The following is a 23,334-nucleotide window of genomic DNA, read 5'->3' on the forward strand; positions in this document are numbered from 1 at the left end:
GTCCAGTTTACCATGGAAATCCAGTTTGCCATGGAAGTCTAGTTTACCATGGAAATCCAGTTCACCATGGAAGTCCAGTTTACCATGGAAGTCCAGTTTACCATGGAAGTCCAGTTCACCATGGAAGTCCAGTTTACCATGGAAGTCCAGTTTACCATGGAAATCCAGTTCACCATGGAAGTCCAGTTCACCATGGAAATCCAGTTTACCATAGAAATCCATTTTACCATGGAAGTCCAGTTTACCATAGAAATCCATTTTACCATGGAAGTCCAGTTCACCATGGAAGTCCAGTTTACCATGGAAATCCAGTTCACCATGGAAGTCCAGTTTACCATGGAAGTCCAGTTTACCATGGAAATCCAGTTTACCATGGACGTCCAGTTTACCATGGAAGTCCAGTTTACCATGGGAGTCCAGTTTACCATGGAAATCCAGTTCATCATGGAAGTCCAGTTCACCATGGAAATCCAGTTTACCATAGAAATCCATTTTACCATGGAAGTCCAGTTTACCATAGAAATCCATTTTACCATGGAAGTCCAGTTCACCATGGAAGTCCAGTTTACCATGGAAATCCAGTTCACCATGGAAGTCCAGTTTACCATGAAAATCCAGTTTACCATGGAAATCCAGTTTACCATGGAAGTCCAGTTTACCATGGGAGTCCAGTTTACCATGGAAATCCAGTTTACCATAGAAATCCATTTTACCATGGAAGTCCAGTTTACCATGGAAGTCCAGTTTACCATGGAAATCCAGTTTACCATGGAAGTCCAGTTCACCATGGAAGTCCAGTTTACCATGGGACTCCAGTTTACCATGGAAATCCAGTTCACCATGGAAGTCCAGTTAACCATGGAAATCCAGTTTACCATAGAAATCCATTTTACCATGGTTGTCCAGTTTACCATAGAAATCCATTTTACCATGGAAGTCCAGTTTACCATGGAAATCCAGTTTACCATAGAAATCCATTTTACCATGGAAGTCCAGTTCACCATGGGAGTCCAGTTTACCATGGAAATCCAGTTTACCATGGAAATCCAGTTCGCCATGGAAGTCCAGTTCACCATGGAAGTCCAGTTTACCATGGAAATCCAGTTTACCAGGGAAGTCCATTTCACCATGGAAGTCCAGTTTACCATGGAAATCCAGTTCACCATGGAAGTCCAGTTTACCATGGAAGTCCAGTTTACCATGGAAATCCAGTTTACCATGGAAATCCAGTTCACCATGGAAGTCCAGTTTACCATGGAAGTCCAGTTCACCATGGAAGTCCAGTTTACCATGGAAATCCAGTTCACCATGGAAGTCCAGTTTACCATGGAAATCCAGTTTACCATGGGAGTCAAGTTTACCATGGAAATCCAGTTCACCATGGAAGTCCAGTTCACCATGGAAATCCAGTTTACCATAGAAATCCATTTTACCATGGAAGTCCAGTTTACCATAGAAATCCATTTTACCATGGAAGTCCAGTTCAGCATGGAAGTCCAGTTTACCATGGAAATCCAGTTCACCATGGAAGTCCAGTTTACCATGGAAGTCCAGTTTACCATGGAAATCCAGTTTACCATGGAAGTCCAGTTTACCATGGAAGTCCAGTTCACCATGGAAATCCAGTTTACCATGGGAGTCCAGTTTACCATGGAAATCCAGTTCACCATGGAAGTCCAGTTCACCATGGAAATCCAGTTTACCATAGAAATCCATTTTACCATGGAAGTCCAGTTTACCATAGAAATCCATTTTACCATGGAAGTCCAGTTCACCATGGAAGTCCAGTTTACCATGGAAATCCAGTTCACCATGGAAGTCCAGTTTACCATGGAAGTCCAGTTTACCATGGAAGTCCAGTTCACCATGAAAGTCCAGTTTACCATGGGAGTCCAGTTTACCATGGAAATCCAGTTCACCATGGAAGTCCAGTTCACCATGGAAATCCAGTTTACCATAGAAATCCATTTTACCATGGAAGTCCAGTTTACCATAGAAATCCATTTTACCATGGAAGTCCAGTTTACCATGGAAATCCAGTTTACCATGGAAATCCACTTCACCATGGAAATCCAGTTTACCATGGAAATCCAGTTTACCATGGAAGTCCAGTTAACCATGGAAATCCAGTTTACCATGGAAATCCAGTTTACCATAGAAATCCATTTTACCATGGAAGTCCAGTTCACCATGGGAGTCCAGTTTACCATGGAAATCCAGTTCACCATGGAAATCCAGTTTGCCATGGAAGTCCAGTTCACCATGGAAGTCCAGTTTACCATGGAAATAGAGTTCACCATGGAAGTCCAATTCACCATGGAAGCCCAGTTCACCATGGAAATCCAGTTTACCATGGAAGTCCATTTCACCATGGAAGTCCAGTTTACCATGGAAATCCAGTTTACCATGGAAGTCCATTTCACCATGGAAGTCCAGTTTACCATGGAAATCCAGTTTACCATGGAAATCCAGTTCACCATGGAAGTCCAGTTTACCATGGAAATCCAGTTCACCATGGAAGTCCAGTTTACCATGGGAGTCCAGTTTACCATGGAAATCCAGTTCACCATGGAAGTCCAGTTTACCATGGAAGTCCATTTCACCATGGAAGTCCAGTTTACCATGGAAGTCCAGTTTACCATGGAAATCCAGTTCACCATGGAAGTCCAGTTCACCATGGAAGTCCAGTTTACCATAGAAATCCATTTTACCATGGAAGTCCAGTTTACCATGGAAGTCCAGTTTACCATGGAAATCCACTTCACCGTGGAAATCCAGTTCACCATGGAAATCCAGTTTACCATGGAAGTCCAGTTTACCATGGAAATCCAGTTTACCATGAAAATCCAGTTTACCATAGAAATCCATTTTACCATAGAAGTCCAGTTCACATTGGGAGTCCAGTTTACCATGGAAATCCAGTTCACCATGGAAATCCAGTTCGCAATGGAAGTCCAATTCACCATGGAAGTCCAGTTTACCATGGAAATCCAGTTCACCATGGAAGTCCAATTCACCATGGAAGTCCAGTTCACCATGGAAGTCCAGTTCACCATGGAAATCCAGTTTACCAGGGAAGTCCATTTCACCATGGAAGTCCAGTTTACCATGGAAATCCAGTTCACCATGGAAGTCCAGTTTACCATGGAAATCCAGTTTGCCATGGAAGTCCAGTTTACCATGGAAATCCAGTTCACCATGGAAGTCCAGTTTACCATGGAAGTCCAGTTTACCATGGAAGTCCAGTTCACCATGGAAGTCCAGTTTACCATGGAAGTCCAGTTTACCATGGAAATCCAGTTCACCATGGAAGTCCAGTTCACCATGGAAATCCAGTTTACCATAGAAATCCATTTTACCATGGAAGTCCAGTTTACCATAGAAATCCATTTTACCATGGAAGTCCAGTTCACCATGGAAGTCCAGTTTACCATGGAAATCCAGTTCACCATGGAAGTCCAGTTTACCATGGAAGTCCAGTTTACCATGGAAATCCAGTTTACCATGGACGTCCAGTTTACCATGGAAGTCCAGTTTACCATGGGAGTCCAGTTTACCATGGAAATCCAGTTCATCATGGAAGTCCAGTTCACCATGGAAATCCAGTTTACCATAGAAATCCATTTTACCATGGAAGTCCAGTTTACCATAGAAATCCATTTTACCATGGAAGTCCAGTTCACCATGGAAGTCCAGTTTACCATGGAAATCCAGTTCACCATGGAAGTCCAGTTTACCATGGAAATCCAGTTTACCATGGAAATCCAGTTTACCATGGAAGTCCAGTTTACCATGGGAGTCCAGTTTACCATGGAAATCCAGTTTACCATAGAAATCCATTTTACCATGGAAGTCCAGTTTACCATGGAAGTCCAGTTTACCATGGAAATCCAGTTTACCATGGAAGTCCAGTTCACCATGGAAGTCCAGTTTACCATGGGACTCCAGTTTACCATGGAAATCCAGTTCACCATGGAAGTCCAGTTAACCATGGAAATCCAGTTTACCATAGAAATCCATTTTACCATGGAAGTCCAGTTTACCATAGAAATCCATTTTACCATGGAAGTCCAGTTTACCATGGAAATCCAGTTTACCATAGAAATCCATTTTACCATGGAAGTCCAGTTCACCATGGGAGTCCAGTTTACCATGGAAATCCAGTTTACCATGGAAATCCAGTTCGCCATGGAAGTCCAGTTCACCATGGAAGTCCAGTTTACCATGGAAATCCAGTTTACCAGGGAAGTCCATTTCACCATGGAAGTCCAGTTTACCATGGAAATCCAGTTCACCATGGAAGTCCAGTTTACCATGGAAGTCCAGTTTACCATGGAAATCCAGTTTACCATGGAAATCCAGTTCACCATGGAAGTCCAGTTTACCATGGAAGTCCAGTTCACCATGGAAGTCCAGTTTACCATGGAAGTCCAGTTTACCATGGAAGTCCAGTTCACCATGGAAGTCCAGTTTACCATGGAAATCCAGTTCACCATGGAAATCCAGTTCGCTCTTCCCGTAATAGGAAGCCACTGGAGCTACATACCATTTTAAATCATCCACATAAAAAAAACTCATTAAGAAATGTTTTTTTGTGTTTCGTTTGTTGTCCTTCCCGCCACACAGCTCCAATAAAGCACGATTGGCAACGTATGGTGCAAAAGAAATTCAACATTTATCTGCCTGCAATTAATGGTGGTGGACAGTCCCTCGTCTGGTATGGCGGAGGGGCAGGTCGGGGGCCGTCCATAAATGACGTCACGCGATTTTGGACGATTTTTGACCCCCCCCCCTCGTCACACGGCGTCACAAAAAGTCAGACCCCCCTCAAATGTGACGTCACAAAGCTCTGCCCCCCCCCCCCCCCCATTTTTTTTTTATAAAACATGCTTCAAATCGCTTTAAACTATTGTCATTGTAGTGCGTATTTAATGTGGCGCTGCACTCTGATATTGTAGGAAAAAACATGTACTTAAAAGTCTATTTAATTAATCAAAACGTGTTGTCTATATTTATTTAAAGTTGCGCATTTTGATGTGACGTCACATTTCTCAAACCCCCCACCCCCATCGTCACAAATGTCTGCGTGATGTCATTTATGGACGGCCCCAAATGAAAAAATACTATTACTTTACTATGCAAGTAAAACATGTGTATTCTTGGTTCTTTCGGTAAAGTCACATGGAATGGAAATAATAAAATAATAAAAAGGAAACAATAAAATACAAAATAAAAAATGACTTTATTATTTTTTATTATTTCCCTTCTACGTGACCAATAATATGAATCCCTGTAGCCACGAAAGCTTTAAATAGAAAAATAAAACACGTGTGTTTTAATCATTGTTTTTATTTAATTAGGGACCCTTTTTCACATACGCTACAGGGCCCGCACTAGATTCATGATGCACGCGTGCACGCTCCGTACAGGCGTTGGCATCTCGAATCGATTACGCATGGGATTCAGTGCATTCGGCGAATTCCCCTCCAGACTTTAACTTTCGATCGAATCGTTTTTGAACCTGAGCTGAGACGGAATGCAATAACTTTGGCGATATCCATCGAATCACGAATCGACGAGCGCCCATTGCAATGGCCTTTTAAATGGATAGCTTATCAGTGCCCTACCTGATTACAGACCAATTCACCCCTTAGTGGTCACCCCGTGATGCCCCTTTACAAATCTCAACGTTCATCCTACAAAGTTCCATCACGAGGGAGAAACACAAACACAAAAAAGTTACTCAATTTCCCTGTGCAAGAATACGGCTCAACCGCATGAGTTGACTGCTATACAGATCAGATATCGACACCCCCCCCCCCTCTCCCCACAGCAGTTGCAACAAATCGATGTATAAATCGAACTATGGCTCAGAATCTGTTACAAATCGTTTCGACAAACTCAAGTGGCAGGAACGACCCCACACGACCACATCAGAGGAATCGATTCACCGTCACGACAAACGACTTCATTCGATTCATCCCGTGCGTTACAACCCACAAACCCGACCCGAATCGACATCCGATTCCTCCTTCCGATTCCCCCCCCCCACCTCCCACATCCACGTGCATCCCTCGACGGGCATCGAGTCGAATCGGTTCGGAATCATTAAACGAGAGTCGCGAATCGACGGCGGCCCCAGCGAGCGATGGGGCCTAAGGCGCGGGCCTCCCGCGGCACCGCGGGCGACCGCGGCTGGGCCTGGGCCGCGGGCGTGGGGCCCGAGGCCGTGGGGCCCGCGCACCTGCACCTCGCCTACCGCCTCGCGCTGCCGCCCTGCGCCTCGGGCGGCCCCCGGTGAGGAGAGGCCTCCGCTAAGGGCTGTCCCCTCACCGATGGTTAACCCATCCCCCCCCCACTGTGACCCGGGGACTTCTCGCGATGATCCCCTCGTAACCACCCTCCCCCCCCATCCCCTATCCCCTCGCTCAGCTTTATCCCAGTGCCATAGCCCTCCTCTAATCCCAATACGGGGACCCCTAATCCTATTGCTAACTCCCGACCCCCCCCCCCCACTCCTCCACTAATGCGAGCCCTATCCACAAACTCCGATACAGTAACCCCGAATCCTATTGATACACCCAAAGACCCCCAGTGCGAGCCCTATCCCCCGAACCCAGGTAACAGGAACCCCTAATCCCATTGCAAAGCCCGACCCTCTTAACTCCGATACAGTAACCCCGAATCCCATTGATAAACCCAGAGACCCCCAGTGCGAGCCCTATCCCCCAAACCCAGGTAACAGGAACCCCTAATCCCATTGCAACGCCCCGACCCCCTTAACTCCGATACAGTAACTCCGAATCCGACTGTTCATGTATCGCCTCACGATTCCCTAAATCAAAACATGTGGACCTCTAATGATGTATCCTCCCGCTTGCTCTTTAGCCCAGGTACCCCCCGTGCAGAGACCCCTTTTCTAACCCCCTTAACCCACATTTCGTATCCCTGGGACCCATATACTGGGACCTTTAATACTACAATACATTACTCCCAACCATAGCTTTAAGTTAGGAACCCCTAACACAGAGTCACCCAATACTAAGTCTGACCCCTTACTCTTAATACAGGGACCCCTAATGCCGGAGTCTTTAAATTTACACTTTGTGCGTCAAGTATCCACAATCTGCTGCCATGGTCTGTGCAGCGGATGCGGGTTTGGGTCGTGGCCTCGTCGTCCCACGAGGGGTTTGATCTCCGTTGGGCTCTCCAAGCTGCATTGAATCATCAGGGTCGAAGTTGCATTGTTGAAGGTTACGCGAGTGGATCTGCAGGGCTTGCTACGCGATTTCAAGCGGTGGCGGCGGCGGCGGTGGTGGTGGTGGTGAGGGACGCTGCTGAGGTCCTCGTGGTGATTTGGGATGACGCTCGCTTCCCACGGTTCGCTGAACTTTCCCGGAGGGTTGCGGCGACTTCCCGGAGGGTCCCACTGTTGCGTGGACCCCGAAATAGAATCCCCTTCCAGACGTCTCCAAACCGTGCCCACTACTCCAGTGCCCTGACTCGTGTAACCCTGTGGGACGCCCTCTGCACAGGAGGAACTGCAAGGGGAACCCCAACTGCCTGGTGGGGCTGGGCGAGCAAGCGTGGCTGGGCGACCTCAATGAGGAGGCCTTCCACCAGGTGGACGATCCAGATACGGAACGCCGTGCCAAGGTGCCCACCTCCTGAGTCGCGCAGCCTCCGTGTCCACCGCTCTCTGTGTCCCTGTATCCACTGCTCCCCGTGCCCGCCGCTACCCCCCGTGCCCACTGCTCCCCGTGTTCACCACTCCCCGTGTCCACCGCTCCCTGTGTCCCTATATCCACTGCTCCCTGTATCCACTGCTCCCTCTGTCCACCGCTTCCTGTGTCCACCGCTTGCTGTGTTTATCACTCCGTGCATGCCGCTCCCCGTGCCGCCGCTCCCCGTGCCCACCTCATGTCCACCATGTACCTGAGTTCCCTGCTTACCTGTATCCAACACTCCTCATATCCTCCACTCCCCATATGCCTTCCGAGTCTACCACTCCCTGCGTCCACAGCTCACACCCAAGTTACATCCACTCATCTCCATCTCTCCAGAGCACCTCCTGCGTGCTTGCCAAGACAATAGTTGATCATCCACCCCCCACCTCTTCCCCCCTTGCAATTGTCCACCACCCCAACAGAACTCGTTCGTGGGGCTCAAGAACCTGGGGGCGACGTGCTACGTGAACACTTTCCTGCAGGTGTGGTTCCACAACCACCGCTTCCGCCAGCTGCTCTACCTCTACCGCCCAGACTCCCCCTCCACCCACGCGGGGACGACTACCTCCTGCTCCATCACCACCGCCGCCGCCGCCACCAGCATCACCACCAAGGATGGGGTGACTACGGAGAGTGAAACCACCGACAGGACGACAATCACTTCCTCCGCCTCCACGATGCCCCAAGGCGCCACAGACTCCAGCAACCCGGCAGGTGACAGCAGTTTGAGCGGTGGACACCTGTGGCTGTACGAGTAAGTGGTGGACACGCGTGTCTCTCTGAGTAGTCGACGCCTGTGGCTGTATGAGTGAGTGGTAAACCCGACTCTTGTAGGTACGAACCCAGTCTTTGAGTCCTGGCCTGAGTGCTCCTTTGCTCAGAAAACTACGTTGGAGAAAAATCATGCATACGCGCATGCATTACGTAAAAACCTCGCAACATTTGTTCGTCCACGGAGGTATTTAACGAGCAGCTCGGGAGCTGTCAGGGTTACATTTATTTGCTTGTTGGCAAGAAGTAATTTTAGCTCTGCTTTGTCACCCCAAAATTTTGGGTGATAATGCTCTGATTAAATGTACCGGTTTCCTCCACGCTGAGTCTCGAATAGCAGTGAGACTTGACACGAGAGTTTTGTTCGTATCGGATCAACTCGGCGAGAGTTATCATGACGCCACGCTACAGATGGACGGACTAACGCATCGGCGCTTTCAACCTTAGTTGTATCTGAGTGGGTGAGCAACTGTATGAATGTGTAGTGAGTTCAGACGTAGACGTGGAGGCAACACATTTATTCAAATACAACACACCAGGCTAACTACACTAGTTACAGTGTAACTAGCTACAATGGACCGGGACCACAGCTCGGGTCCAGATCCACGTGTTGGAGACTCGCTAGAACGTAGACGAAGGTTTCTTCAGGATGAACAACAACGCCGGTCCCACTGGGGACCCGGCTTATATCCTCTGTGGCGTGGCTGGCTCCGCCCTTGGCCACGACCACCTTCCAGAATCCTCGGGAAGGATCTGGATGCTAACCACGTGACCATTCCTAGCCCCCACTTGGGCACCTTTGTAGACTTAACTGGTCACGTGCCCTCTGGGGTCAACCAGAGTGCCATGGCCTTTAGTAACCTAATTTCTACGGCCAGCACTTCCACACCCTATCCTGTAGGGCTGGCACTACACGCCAAGCGTGGTGCCACCCAGCGCTATCCATCAGCGCTCACCGATCCCCTCTAGGGCCGGTACTACACCCACACATCGCTGTGGTGTCCACGATGTCGCTACACCGCACGCCATGCCCCTATAGGCTGGCACTGCACAGTGACATCCCGCGATGCCACTACACTTGTATGCATGGGGAGCGGTAGCATTGGGGTTAGCACGCTGTGCTATGAACCCGGCCACCCGAACTCGATTCACGTCCAACACCAGTGACGATTATTTGATCCACTTATTGGCCTGCCCGAGGTCGAGGTGCAGCGTGTAGTGAACATCGCCACTGGGGAGACAAAGGCGGCCTGGCGTGGTGCTGACCACCCACCCCCTCGTGTGCTGTGCCGGCCTTCATAGGTCCTCGCAAACAGCACTTTCCCCAACAGTCTGTTAAGGCTATACGGGGGATCTTTGTATTTGTACAACACGAGTGTGCAGTGTGTGTATGAGATTGAAGGGCGGTGGCGGAGTGGTGACACTCCAGCCTCGCAACAAGAAGCACTTGGGTTCGATTCCTGACCCGGATGCCTTTCTGAGTGGCGTTTAGATGTTCTGCTCTGTTCTACATGGGTTTCCTCTGGGTGCTCTGTTGTCTTCCTATAGTAAAGAAAAACGAAACTATACAATGATGTAACTGGCAATAGCCAAACATTCACCTTGGTCGACTCAGCCTCACACGAGTCCCTGCTGCTATGCCTAAACATCGCCACTTTGGAGGCAAAGGCGGTCAGGCATGGTGGTGTTAGCCTCCCACCACCTCACGTGCCTTGCCAGCCTTTGATAGGTGCTACTCGCTAACAGCACTTGCCCCGATAGGCTGCTCAGGGTAACCGGGGCACCTTTGTGCCCGTGTGCGTGCGTGCGTGCAGGAGGGGAGCAGGGCGGCGTGTGCGAGCACCTGCAGCTTCTCTTTGCGCTGCTGCAGGAGAGCGAGCGCCGCTACCTCGACCCCTCGCCCTTCATCCGTGCCCTCGGACTCGACACCGCCCAGCAGCAGGTGGGGGGGGGCCCTTGACGCGCACGGAGCAGAGCCACATGCAGCGCAGCAGACAGAGCACGGCGCCGGTGCCCAGCACACGGCGCAGAGAACAAGGCAGAGCGTGGTTGGTTGGCTTGGGCCTTGGTGCCAAGAATGCAAAGAGGGGTGGGGGGGGCTCTCCCCCCACCCCGCTTGTCCCAATTGGTCCTACTTGCACCTAAGCTCCCCCCATCCCCCGCTTGGACCGTGTGGGCCACCGGTGCAGTCGCAAGGCCCTGCACGCTCGATAGCGAGGCCACCGCACGGCACACGACACAGCCCGCTTCACAGCGGCACCAAGCCAACGCCTGACCTCCAGACGCGTCACCTCACCTCTCCCTGCCCCCCCCCCCTCCCCCCGTTTCCACCCCAGGATGCGCAGGAGTTCTCGAAGCTGCTCATGGCGCTGCTGGAGGACGCTCTGAGCCGGCAGCGCGACTCCCGCGTGCGCGACCTGGTGCAGAGCGAGTTCTGCGGGCAGTACGCGTACGTCACCACGTGAGTTGCGTACGTCAGCACGAGAGTTACGTACGTCACCACGTCGCCGTGCGGGTTCCGTACGTCTCCGTGCGGGTTTCGTACGTCGCCATGCAAGTTCCGAAGGCCAAAATGTTCAAAACGTCAAACAGCCAGTAACAAACAGCCCTTTCAAAGTTGAATTGAAGTGCGCGTGTGTGCGCGTGTGTGCGCGTGTGTCCTTGCGTGCGGTGCCAGGTGCGGTGCGTGTGGGCACGAGTCGAGGCGCCCGGCGCGGTTCCTGGAGCTCGACCTCAACATCCAGGGTCACAAACAGCTGACGGACTGCCTTGATGAGTTCCTCAAGGTGTGCGGCGGTGTTTCTCTATCTGTGTGTTTGCTATCTGTGTGCGTGTGTGTAAACATTGCCACTAGGGAGACAAAGGCGGCCGGGCGTGGTACTGGCCACCTCACCAATTCTAGTTCCGTGCCAGCCTTCATATGTGCTCGCTAACAGCACTTGCCCCAACAGTCTGTTAAGGCTATACTGGGGAACTTTGGTGCAGCCGCTGTGAGCCTATCTGCGTGTGTGTCAGTGTGTGTCAGAGTGCGTTTGCGGGGTGGTGAGAGTGTAGCGATTAGCGTGCTGCACTACGAACCTGGCGACCCGAATTAAATTCCTGCTCACGACCAATAACAGTGGAGAATGTTTTAACCAGTCCTGGGCTTGGCTTCCTCCCCTAAGTAGACTCAGCCTCAAATGAGTACCTGGTGCTTTATGTAAACATCGCTTTTGGGGAGATAAAGACGACTGGGTGTGGTGCTGGCTACCCACCCCCTCCTGTACCGTTCTGGCTTTCAGAGGTGCTGGCTAACAGCACTTGCCCCAACAGTGTGTTAAAGGCTATACGGGGGATCTTCGTCTTTGTGAGAGTGTGTAGGGGCAGTCACGCAGCGGTAAGCGCGCTGTACTACGAACCCGGCAACCCGAGTTCGATTCCCACTCGCGGCCATCATCGGTGATGAGTGTATGTCGACTGGTCCTCACTTGCGTACCTGTTGCGGTGCGTAGAACATCACCTTCCTGGCCACCCACTCCCTTGTGTACTGTGCAGCACTTGCCCAAAAGTCTGTTGAGGCTAGACGGGGGCAGGGGATCTTCGTCTTTGTCTGCGTGCGGGTGCGGCGTACGTCTGCGTGAGAGAATCTATCGTCACGTGCGGAGCGACGCACTGATGATGCTGCGGCGTGATGGCGCATCATCAGTGACGTAGCACTGGGCTGCAGCGTTGGACACGGTGGGCCATGCCAAGCGTGCTGGGCATCGTGCCGTGGTGTGTCGCGTGGGGTGCAGGAGGAGAAGCTGGAGGGAGAGAACCGCTACCTGTGCGGCCGCTGCCAGGTGAAGCAGACGGCGTCGCGCCGCATTCAGCTCCTCGGCCTTCCCCGCACCCTCAACCTGCAGCTCCTGCGCTTTGTGTTCGACCGGTGCGCTCTCCCCCACACGCGCTCACACCTGGGCACACATGGTCACACATGGGCACACACTGCACACCTGGGCACACATGGGCACACCTGGGCACACATGGGGACACCTGGGCACACCTGGGCACACCTGGGCACACACTGACACACCTGGACACACCTGGGTACACCTGGGCACACTGCAGCACACCTGGGCACACCTGGGCACACTGCAGCAGACCTGGACTCACGGCAGCGCACCTGGGCTCACCTGGACACACCTGGGCACCCTGGGCACACTGCAGCACACCTGGGGCACACCGCAGGGTTGCGCAATGGTCACACTGTTGCGGAGTTTGTAAGTTCTCTCCTCCTCTATGTGGGTTTCCTACGGGATCTCCGATTTCCTCCCTGAGCTAAAAAAAAGACTTAGTGGAACTGGTTCCTGCCAAAACATCCCAGTGCTGAAACATCACACCGCAAGTGACTCAACTGGCATCGCACACGGCGGCGCTCGCCAACCTGCGTACACACGCCACGGACACACGCACGTGACCACACGAAGATCCCCCGAATAGCTTGAACGCACAGTTGGGGACAAGTGCTCTTAGCGAGCACACGAGGGGGGTGGGTGACCATCACCGGTGCATGTCCACACCTGTACACGGGCTGGCACATCTGCACGCGACTGCTCGTGCCAGAGCGTGTGTTCATGGGTGGCTGTGTGTGTGAGCAGGCACGGACGCGCACAGTGTAGCGGTTAGCGCGCTGCGCTACGAACCCGGTGACCCGAGTTCGATTCCCACGCACGGCCAACACCAGTGACGATTATCTGAACCGGTCCTGGGTCTCCGCTAGGTCGACTGGGGAGACAAAGGCGGCCGGGCGTGGTGTTGGCTACCCAGCCCCTCGTGTGCCATGTCGGCCTTTATAGGTGCTCGCTAACAGCACTTGCCCCAATCGACTGTTACAGGCTATACGGGGGATCTTTGTCTTTGTGCAGGCAAACCGGGCACAAGAAGAAGCTCAACTCGTACCTGAGCTTCCCGGAGACGCTGGACATGAGGCCATACCTGCAGCATGGCAGTGAGGAGGCCCCCGACACACACACACACAAAAAACAACAGCCGGCATTCGCCATTAATTGACAGTCGTGTGACCACAGCGCTTGTGCCAGGCTAGGTGCACTTTTCGCTCGCGTGAAGTGTGGAAGGCTCCCGCTGCTGGCAGGAGGTCATGGGACAGGTCCAGGTGTCATGGGTTGACCGACTGAGATCGACTGAGATGACTGGCAGGTCCACCAGCTGTACCCCCTGCTGTGCCAACTTGCTGCATTTTATCCTCCCGGCGCTCCGCTCGTTGTTGTGAGCGTCACTCCTCTGCCCTTGCCGTAGAGCGACTGCCTCCGACTACCCAGTGGCGTCGATCATGAGCCTCCACACAATAACAAAGACAGATATCCACCGTGCAGCCTTAACCGACCGTTGGGGCAAGTGCTGTTTGCGAGCAGCACCTATGAAGGCCGGCACGGCACACGAGGGGGTGCGTGGCCAGCATCACATTGCGCCAGGTACTGATTTAAGGCTGGGTTGACCTAGGGGATGCCCAGGACCGGTTCAGATAATCGTCGCAGGCGTTGGTGGCCGTGGTTGCCGGGTTCGTGGAGCAGCGCGCTAACGGCCACACTGCCGCTCCCCGCGGACGCACGCACGCACGCACGCACCCTGCTCCACCGGGCCACCCTCACGGCCGCGCTGTCTCCCACCGCGTGTGGACCCTCGTGCCCAGGCGGCGAGGGTGAGTACGAGCTGAGCGCGGTGCTCATCCACCGCGGGGTGAGCGCCTACTCGGGCCACTACATCGCACACATCCGCGACGCGCGCACGGGCGAGTGGCACAAGTTCAACGACGACGAGATCGAGCGCGTCGAAGGCAGGCACCTGCTGCTGGGCGCCGAGGACGACCTCGGTAGGTGACCCCCCCCTCCCCGCCCCTTTCCGTAGGACCCCGAGGACCCCGGCGGCTCCAGGACCCTGCCGTGCATGTAGTGGGGAGCGGTGGTGCAGCGGTTAGCGCGCTGCGCTATGAACCTGGCGACCCGGGTTCGATTCCCGCTCACGGCCAACACCAGTGACGATTATCTGAACTGGTCCTGGGCCTCCCCTAGATTAACCCAGCCTCAAATGAGTAACTGGTGCGGTGTGTAAACATCGCCACTGGGGAGACAAAGGCGGTCGGGAGTGGTGCTGGCCACCCACCCCCTCGTGTACCGTTCTGGCCTTCATAAGTGCTCGCTAACAGCACTTGCCCTTACAGTCTGTTAAGGCTATACGGGGGATTTTTGTCTTTTTGTGTGTGTGTGAGTGCCTGGCACGGTGTGTAAACATTGGCACTGGGGAGACAAAGGCGGCCGGGCGTGATGTTGGCCACCCACCCCCTCGTGTGCCGTGTCGCCTTCATAGGTGCTGCTCGTGAACAGCCCTTGCCCCAAGGCTATAGGAGGTGGATTTTTGCCTTTGGTATAGTTTACGGTTGCGCTTGCTGGTTTGGCACGATGTCCGACGTTTCGGCGGGTGGTGGGGGAGAGGGCTGATACAGGAGCTCCCAGCAAAACAACGCCAACGGCACAACCCGGAAACTCGACCGAGAGCGCCCTCATGACGAAGCGCCCTCTGCAAATTCGGCACTTCAGAGGCCGAGAACTTTGTCAGTGCACGGGGCCGTCGTATGCAGGCCCTAGGGGTGGGCTAGGAGATGGCAGTATAGCAAGTGTGTGAGCGTTGACCATATAGATTCAACGGAGCAGGCATGGTGGGGCGGGTGGGACTGCCTTTTATCCTGCAGCAGTGTGCTGCTGCCACTGATGACGGTGATGACGGTGATGATCCTGTTTGTATGGCTGATGTTAAAGGACCAGATAATGGCGTCGTGGGTAGCGGAGTCCATCGCTGTGATGTTGCCTCCCCCGTATCTCGTATTCCTGCTTCGGGCATGGAGTCGGGAAATGTTCCACGGTTTGCGAAGAAAGACGACGACGATTATTATCCAAGAGAGTGGTTCAACTGGGCCCCGCCAGGGGAACGTGGAAAGTCCACCCCTGACGTGGGTGTGACGTGGTTGCCTGTCCGCCCTCCCGTTCCCCCGCCCCACAGAGCCGTCTCGCTCGGTGGGGCGGAGACCCAAGTGCATGCGCGGTGTTCACTCATCGCGCAACGCGTACTCGCTGGTGTACACCGTGCGCGGAGAGCCCACGCCCACCGCACAGGACACCACGCTGCCCGGTGTGAACTCACTCTCGCTCGCTCACTCGCTCATAAATTCACTCGCTCACTCGCACACACTCGCTCACGCTCACACACTCACTCGCACACACTCGCTCACGCTCACACACTCGTAAACTCGCTCAGGCTCACACACTCTGTCTCACACTCATTGGCGCACGCACGCTTACACACTCTCACGCACACGGTCGCACACTCACTCGCACACACTCGCTCACGCTCACACACTCACTCGCACACTCACTCGCACACACTCGCTCACGCTCACACACTCGGTCTCACACTCATTGGCGTACGCACGCTTACACGGTCGCACACTCACTCGTGCACGCTGGCTCTCGCTGGCTCTGACGCTCATCTGCCCGTACGGCTGCACGTTGGTGGTGGTGGGGGGGGGTTGCTTGTGTCTCCGCGTCAGAGTGGCTGGCGGAAAAGGTGCGGGCAGACAACCGCGCGTTTGAGGAGTGGTGCGAGGAAATGAGCGCCATGCGGCAGCAGAGCATTGCCGAGGGTCGCGCCAAACACTCGGAGGTGCGCAGCCTCTACGCCCTGCTGCCGGCGGACAACGGTGAGGCCCGGAGGGTGACCTCGCCCGGCAACTCGGCACCCCGCTCCACCCCGCTACACCACTACAGCACTACACCACTATGCCCCACTACACCCCGCTACACCACTACACCACTACCACCCCACTATGCCGCTACACCATTACACCACTACACCCCGTTGCACTACTAACACACCGCTACACCACTACACCCTGCTGCACCATGACCAACACTATACACCAACATACCAACACAACACACTACTACACACCACAACACACCACTACACACCACTACACACCACTACACCGCTGCACAAGACGCACCGCTACACTTACACTTTTAAAAGATTCCCGTATCGCCATAATAGACTTTTTGAGCAAGTGCTGTGAGCGAGTAGCACCTTTGAAGGCACCACGCCTGGCCGCCTTTGTCTCCCTGGTGGCGCTGTTTACACACCGCACCAGGCACTCATTGAGCCCCAGTCGACCTCGGGGGAGGCCCAGGACTGGTTCGGAGAATCCGTCACTGGTGTTGGCCATTTAGCAGGATTCGAACTCGGGTCACCCGGGTTCGTAGCGCGCTGCGCCACCGCTCCCAATACACCACTCAACGCCAACACCACTACACAACACCATTACACACCACCTCACCACGGCAAACAATACGCCGCTACGCATACACCACTACACACCACTACACCCCACCGCCCAACTAATGCTCCACATTGCGTCCCCATGGTTTCCCCTGTGCGCCCACATCCCCTTCTGTCGCCCCCCCCCCCCCCGTGCCCCCCCACACCGTGCCCCCCCCCCCCCCCCGCATGCAGCGAGCGAGTTTGAGTTTGTGGGGACGGCGTGGCTGCGGCAGTGGCTGACGGACAGCGCGTGCGTGCGTGCGCTCGACAACGCCGCGTTCGTGTGCACGCACGGCGCCCTCTCGCCGCACCACGTGGGCAGCGTCAAGAGGATCAGCCGTGGCGCCGCCAACGCCCTGTACCACAAGTACGGGGGCGGCCCGCGACTCACTGGTACGCGCACGTGCGCACGCGGGCATGCGTATGTGTCCGTGTGTGTACCTGTGCCTCGTAGGTGCTCGCTAACAGCACTTGCCCCAACAGTCGGTTAAGGCTATACTGGGGGATCTTTGGCTTTGTACCTGTGCCGATAGTGCAGCTGCCCTATGAACCCGGTGACCCGAGTTCAATTCCCGCTCACGACCAACACCAGTGACGATTATCTGAATCGGTCATGGGCCTCCCCGAGGTCGACTCGGCCTTAAATGAATACCTGGTGCGGTGTGTAAGACAAAGGCCGGCCGGGCGTGGTGCTGGCCACCCACCCTCTTTTGTGCCGTGTCGGCCTTCATAGGCGCTCGTTTAACAACAGCACTTGCTCCTACAGGCTGTTAAGACGCTACGTGGTGATCTTTGTCTTGTACCTGTGCGCTACTCTGTATAACGCCTGTGTCCCCTTGTGTTCCTGTGCAAGCCTTGTGTTTACCGTTGGTATCCGTGCATGTCCCCACATGTACACGCGTGTTACTGTGTATATCCGTGTGTCTTCTTGTGTTACCGTGCGCACCGTGTGTGCCGCACCAGAAGCGTCGCTGTGCCGCGACTGTGTGGTGGAGCGCTGCCGGGTGCTGCAGCTCAAGAGCCGACTCAGCGACGACTACCGCACCGTCAGCACCCTTCTCAAGAGCTCCCTGCCTCCCGGGTGCGTGCCCGCCTCTGCGTGCCCGTTCGTGCGTGCACACGCACGCCGCATACCTGCGCGCACTTACGTACCCTCGGTATACCAGTGGAAGGCGAGTGTATTTGTTTACTCAGTTTATGGTGGGTGTGTGTACTCTGTGTGTATATTGAATTTCTTTCGCACCGTACGTAGCCAACCGTGCTAATCGGAAGTGCGGAGGAAGGACAATAAACTAAACACAAAAAGCAGTTCTTAAAGAAATGAGTTTTCAATCTAGATTGAAATCAGTGTCTGTCCGTGTATTCTCAGAGTGTGTGTACATTGCGTGTGTTTAAACATGGATTGTACGTGTAGTATACACACGGGAATGTGTGTGTTCTCGCAGCGGGTGTTACGGTTGTGCGATCGAAGTTTCAGGGCCATACGAGCGATTTGTGCGATCGTGCGTTTGCGCGCACGTGTCCGATTGCTCCTGGCGCGCAGCGAGGCATTCTGGGTGGGCAAGGTGTCCCTGCGGAGCTGGCGGCTGCTCGTGATTGGTCAGTTCGAGGACAAGGAGGAGGAGTCCAAGCCGAGCAACGGGGGCGGGGAGCGGAGCAGCGACGAGGCGGAGCCGGAGCCGGCGGAGAGCGGTGAGCGTCGCCCCACCCATCGCCACGGACATGGCCACTCGCGGCCACGGGCGGCGGTAACGCTTACCTCCATGGTAACATCGCTTGCATGTGACGTATATCCTCGTCCGTTTATATTTTAGTATTTACACAGTACATCGGTCACCCCGTGTACTGTTTGTTTAATGCTTCGGTAACCTAGTTTCATAATTGTGTTGTCGGCTGTACCTCTCTGGCCTCTGTATGCACTGGGAAGAACGGCCGTTGCCCCGAATCGTTTTTACCCAGTGCCCTTCATTGCTATCCAGTGTCCTTCATTGCAAGGCCCCTGGTGGCCTTTAGTGTGGCTCCTGACAGTGCGCCCCCTCCCCCCCCAACAATACACAAAGAGTGAAAACACCCCCCCATCAATCATCGTGCTGCTGTCAAACCCCAACGGTTTCAAATAATGTGCGTGGCGGCTCTCGCACCAGTGATGTCTTATCGGCGAAAGTGCCTCCCCCCCCCCTCTGAAAATGAGTGAAGAACACTGCCTTCAGACCACACACACACACACCCTGTGTTGTTATTGACGAATGTGTTGACTTGGTTTTTGTTATTTGTGCTCGCGCAACCACCGCCAACGCAAAATCGCCAAATCAATGTTTGTACGATCGGTCTCAAAGTAGCCTGAGACGGTACATTAATTGTAATTCAACGTCGATTTACGTCTGCGCGATATTTCTATTTCTCACGCGTCCACGTGGTTGTTCCTGCTCCGATTTGTATTTGCTTCATTTGTCGAACCTTTACCTGGTTCGTTTTGCCTTTGTCATTATGGTGGCCCTGGCCGCTGTTACAAATGAGACTCCGTTCCTTGTCTCTTGAGTTCTCAACCTGGTTCGGCAAAATAAATGTGACAATCGCGCATCGCAGCGGGCGGGTCCTGAGTCCGATTCACGACTCGGGACGCCTTTACTTGCGGAGTTCGTATCTCCCTCCTCTTGTTCTGCATGGGATTCCTCTGCTGGTTTCCTCCCATAGCCCAAGTGAACGCCATAAGTTGTAACCGATAACGGCCCAAACAACTTCCCAGTTTAACACGATGTGGTGGGGCTTTTACGACAAATATTATCCACAATAGAGGTCTTTTGAGTTAGATCGCGTAAATATCAATGTGTCGTTAAACCCGCCACTACCCGACAGCCAGTCAGTAAGGTTTGTCACGTAAACGTTGGCATGTTCTGTGTTGGGTGGTGGCGGGTTTATAGACATTCATATTTACGCGATCGAACCCAAAAAACCTCTTCCTACTGCTGACAAAGCACCGGCAAATTCGGATTACGCATGTCAACATCGTCACCCACCCCTCCACCACCACCCCCAGCTTCTGCGAAAACTTGGCAGGACCCTCCTGGAAAAGAGTATTGAGACTCGGTGAGGCTTTCCCGGGTAAACGATCGTCATCAATTATCAATAATATGGGGAGGAAACCTGGACAGGGTGGGGGCCCTATTCATGGCTTGTACCATCTTGACCCCCCCCCCCCATTCCGACACCCACCTCCCCCCCCCCCTCCTCCCCCAGTTCCCGCAGGCGCGAGGACGGCCCGGTCGTCCGCGGAAGAGGACGGTGGATTCAACGACGAGGTCCTGTGTCCACACGGTGAGGGTGGACGCTCCGGGCAGTCCCAGCCGCTCGTCCCCACCTCAATGTGTCTGTGCGTGCGTGTGATGCCGTGCGCGTGTGTTCTCGTGTGCGCGTGTCTGTGTGCACGAGTGTCTATGCTTGCGACACGTGGAGCCCCTTGAAGGTACATGTGCTCTGCGGGGAGCGGTCGTGCAACGGTTAGCGGCGCGTTGCGCTACGAACCCGGCGACCCGAGTTCGATTCCCGCTCACGGTCAACGCCAGTGATAATTATCTGAACTGGTCCTGGGCCTCCCGTAGGTCGACTCAGCCTCAAATGAGTACCTGGTGCGGTGTGTAGAGAACATCGCTGCTGGGGAGACAAAAACGGTCGGGCGTGGTGCTGGCCACCCACCTCCTCGTGTAACATGCCGGCCTCCATAGGTGCTCGCTAACAGCACTTGCTCTAACAGTCTGTTAAAAGGCTATATAGGGGATCTTTGTCTTTGTATTATTCCTATGTGTATGTACTCGTGTGTGTCTGTGTACACACACACCCAGGCACACATGGGGAGTGTTGCAGTTGGCGCATTGTGCTATGAACCCGACAGTCCGAGTTCGATTCTCGCTCTCTACCAATGACAGTGACGATTATTTGAACCGGTCCTGGGCCTCCCCTAGGTCTACTCAGCCTTAAACGTGTACCGGGTGTGGTGTGGAAACATCGACAATGGTGCGACAAAGGCGACCGGGCGTGGTGCTGGCCAGACTTCACCCCACCTCGTGTGCCTTGCCGGCCTTCATAGGTGCTGCTCACGAGCAGAACTTGCCCCAACAGCCCATGAAAGGATGTACGGGGGGTCTTTGTCTTTACCTTTGTACCAGGAGGGTTGAGCACGCGGGAGGGCGAGCGCCGCCTCGTCTCGGCCGAGGTTTGGCACAAACTGCGCGGTTACTTCCCCTCGGCGCCGGAGTTCCACAGCGCCGCAGAGCCATGCGCACAGTGCCAGGTGCGGCACAACCACAACGCAACCACAATACAACCACGGCACAACTACGCTAGCAGCGCGACCACCACGGCGGCGCACAACCATGCTCGCAGTGCCAGGTGCGGCACAACCGCACCGCAACTGACGGTTGTTGCCGTGGTTACAGCGGCTGGAGCGGGAGGGGGAAGAGACGGGGGAGATGCAGCGCATGATCGCCACGGAGCAGAAGGGGGCGCTCACCGCGCTCTTCCAGGACAAGGGGCGGCCGACGCTGCAGCCCTGGCCTCAGGTACGCGGGGAGAATGGTAACACGTTGAGATGCGAGGAGACGCAAGGAGATGTGGGGAGACACGGGGAGATAGCACGAGACGCAGGGATATACAGGGAGATATAGGGAGAAAGAGATGCGGGGACACGTGAGGAGAAGCGGGGAGACGCAGATGTGGAGAATCACGGGCATGTGCAGAGTTACCAAAGAGAGAGACATCGGGAGATATGCAGCGCAATGGAGGGAGACATGGGGAGATGCGGGGGAGACACGAGGTTAATGGGGTTACATAGGGAGGCACAGGAATTCACGGACAGAGAGAGACCCGGAGAGACACAGGAGTAAACGTGGCGCAGCACACCATGGCACTGGAGAGCATGGGCAGCAGAGATTGAGAGTTCACACGGCTCGCTATACGTGCGTGTGTGTGTGTGTGTGTACACGCGTCGTGGTGACGTCACCGCCACTTAGTGGAGAATGGCGGTTGTTGTGTGTGTAAATGTGCGTTTGTGCTTTTATGTATGTGCGCGTGTGTGCAGGACACGGAAACGCTTTACGTGGTCTCTCAGTACTTCCTGGATGAGTGGAGGAAGTTCATTAGGTGAGTGAGTCTGGGTGAGGAGTGGTGGTTAGGGCACTGCGCTACGAACCCGGCGACCCGAGGTCCATTCCCGCTCATGGCCACCACCAGTGACGATTGTCTGCGTCGGTCCTGCGCCTCCCAAGGTCGACTTTAAATGAGTACTCTGGTGCGGTGTGTAGACAGTTGTTTACCCTTTCATAGGTCCGCTCTGCCGGACTTCATAGGCGCTACTCGCGAACAGTACTTACCCCAACAGTCTGCTGAGGCTATACGGGGGATCTTTGTCTTTGTGCGCGCGCGTGTCCCAGGCGCCCGACACGTGCCTCGCCCGTGTTCTCAGTGAGGAACTCCATGCTGCTCTGTCCTCACAGCGGACTCATGTTCACCCCCGACTCTGTCTCCCATGAGGATGCCTCACTGTGAGTCACGGGACATGGGAGACACGGGTGACATGAGGACACGGAGACAGACACGGAGACACAGAGAAATGAGGACACGGGGCAGAGACATGGGGATTTGGAGACATGGGGACACGAAGACACAGGGTCCGACACGGAGACACGGACAGACCTGGAGATATGGGGCAGTGACATGGGGACATGGAGACACGGGGACACGGACACATGGGAGTCACGGGGACACGGAGGCATGAGGACATGGGCACATGACAATACGGAGACACGGTGACAGACACGGAGACACAGAGACCTGGGGACACGGGGCTGAGACGTGGGGACATGGTAAGTAACCCGGTGTGTGGCTCTTGCTGTGCAGGCTGGCGCTGGTGTGGCCGCCCGAGTGGGAGGTGATCCGCCGCTCATTCCAGGTGGACCTCGCCATCACCATCACCCGGCGGCCATGTGGGGAAGGGAGCAGCGAAGTCGCGAGCGCGTACATCACACAGCCAGGTACGGACACTGTCAGCGCTATGTGTATGCGTGTGTGACGCGCAATTGCTGTGTATGTGGGTGTATTTGCACCGTGCGTGTAGACCTGTGTGAGTGACGCACGTGCCGTGTGTGTCTGTGTGCAGGCGTGTGTGTAGAGTGCCAGGCCGCTCGGCGCTCCCAGCAGCAGCGGGACCAACAGGAGTACACACAGGCCACGGTGTATGTGCGCAAAGTCGTCAAGGACTTCAAGGTACACACCTGTGCGTCCACACACACTGCCCCACACAACCCCGTGTGATTATACAGATGTGCGGGTGTCTATGTATAGCTGTATCGAGATGTACACATCATTAGAAGCAGAGTCGACCTAGGGGAGGCCCAGCAGCAGGTCACATAATCGTCACCAGTGTTGGCCGTGAGCGGGTCTCCGATTTCGTAGCGCAGCGCGCTAACCGCTACACTACGCACGCACGGGCGTA

General features: G+C 54.4%; 1 protein-coding gene across 2 annotated transcripts in view; it reads left to right on the forward strand.

Annotated features, from left to right (window-relative positions):
- The first annotated feature begins 6,107 nt into the window (after positions 1-6,107).
- The window catches only part of USP48 (ubiquitin specific peptidase 48), a 34,627-nt gene continuing 17,400 nt past the window's right edge, over positions 6,108-23,334 (forward strand). For both annotated transcript variants that reach the window (XM_061568045.1, XM_061568046.1), the window contains exons 1-21: positions 6,108-6,297; positions 7,536-7,656; positions 8,150-8,441; positions 10,313-10,440; positions 10,835-10,959; positions 11,176-11,284; positions 12,272-12,405; positions 13,385-13,467; positions 14,170-14,349; positions 15,534-15,662; positions 16,081-16,230; positions 17,040-17,240; positions 17,811-17,928; positions 18,391-18,539; positions 20,085-20,162; positions 21,011-21,135; positions 21,281-21,403; positions 21,922-21,983; positions 22,274-22,384; positions 22,740-22,873; positions 22,999-23,105. In XM_061568045.1, the coding sequence (XP_061424029.1) occupies positions 6,149-6,297; positions 7,536-7,656; positions 8,150-8,441; positions 10,313-10,440; positions 10,835-10,959; positions 11,176-11,284; positions 12,272-12,405; positions 13,385-13,467; positions 14,170-14,349; positions 15,534-15,662; positions 16,081-16,230; positions 17,040-17,240; positions 17,811-17,928; positions 18,391-18,539; positions 20,085-20,162; positions 21,011-21,135; positions 21,281-21,403; positions 21,922-21,983; positions 22,274-22,384; positions 22,740-22,873; positions 22,999-23,105 (2,808 nt within the window). In that variant the 5' untranslated portion in view covers positions 6,108-6,148. The remainder of the gene's footprint in view (positions 6,298-7,535; positions 7,657-8,149; positions 8,442-10,312; positions 10,441-10,834; positions 10,960-11,175; positions 11,285-12,271; positions 12,406-13,384; positions 13,468-14,169; positions 14,350-15,533; positions 15,663-16,080; positions 16,231-17,039; positions 17,241-17,810; positions 17,929-18,390; positions 18,540-20,084; positions 20,163-21,010; positions 21,136-21,280; positions 21,404-21,921; positions 21,984-22,273; positions 22,385-22,739; positions 22,874-22,998; positions 23,106-23,334) is intronic.

The sequence above is a fragment of the Lethenteron reissneri genome, chromosome 40 (assembly GCF_015708825.2).
Source record: "Lethenteron reissneri isolate LAM-NWPU_2019-01 chromosome 40, ASM1570882v1, whole genome shotgun sequence".
In the NCBI taxonomy this organism is placed as follows: domain Eukaryota; kingdom Metazoa; phylum Chordata; class Hyperoartia; order Petromyzontiformes; family Petromyzontidae; genus Lethenteron; species Lethenteron reissneri.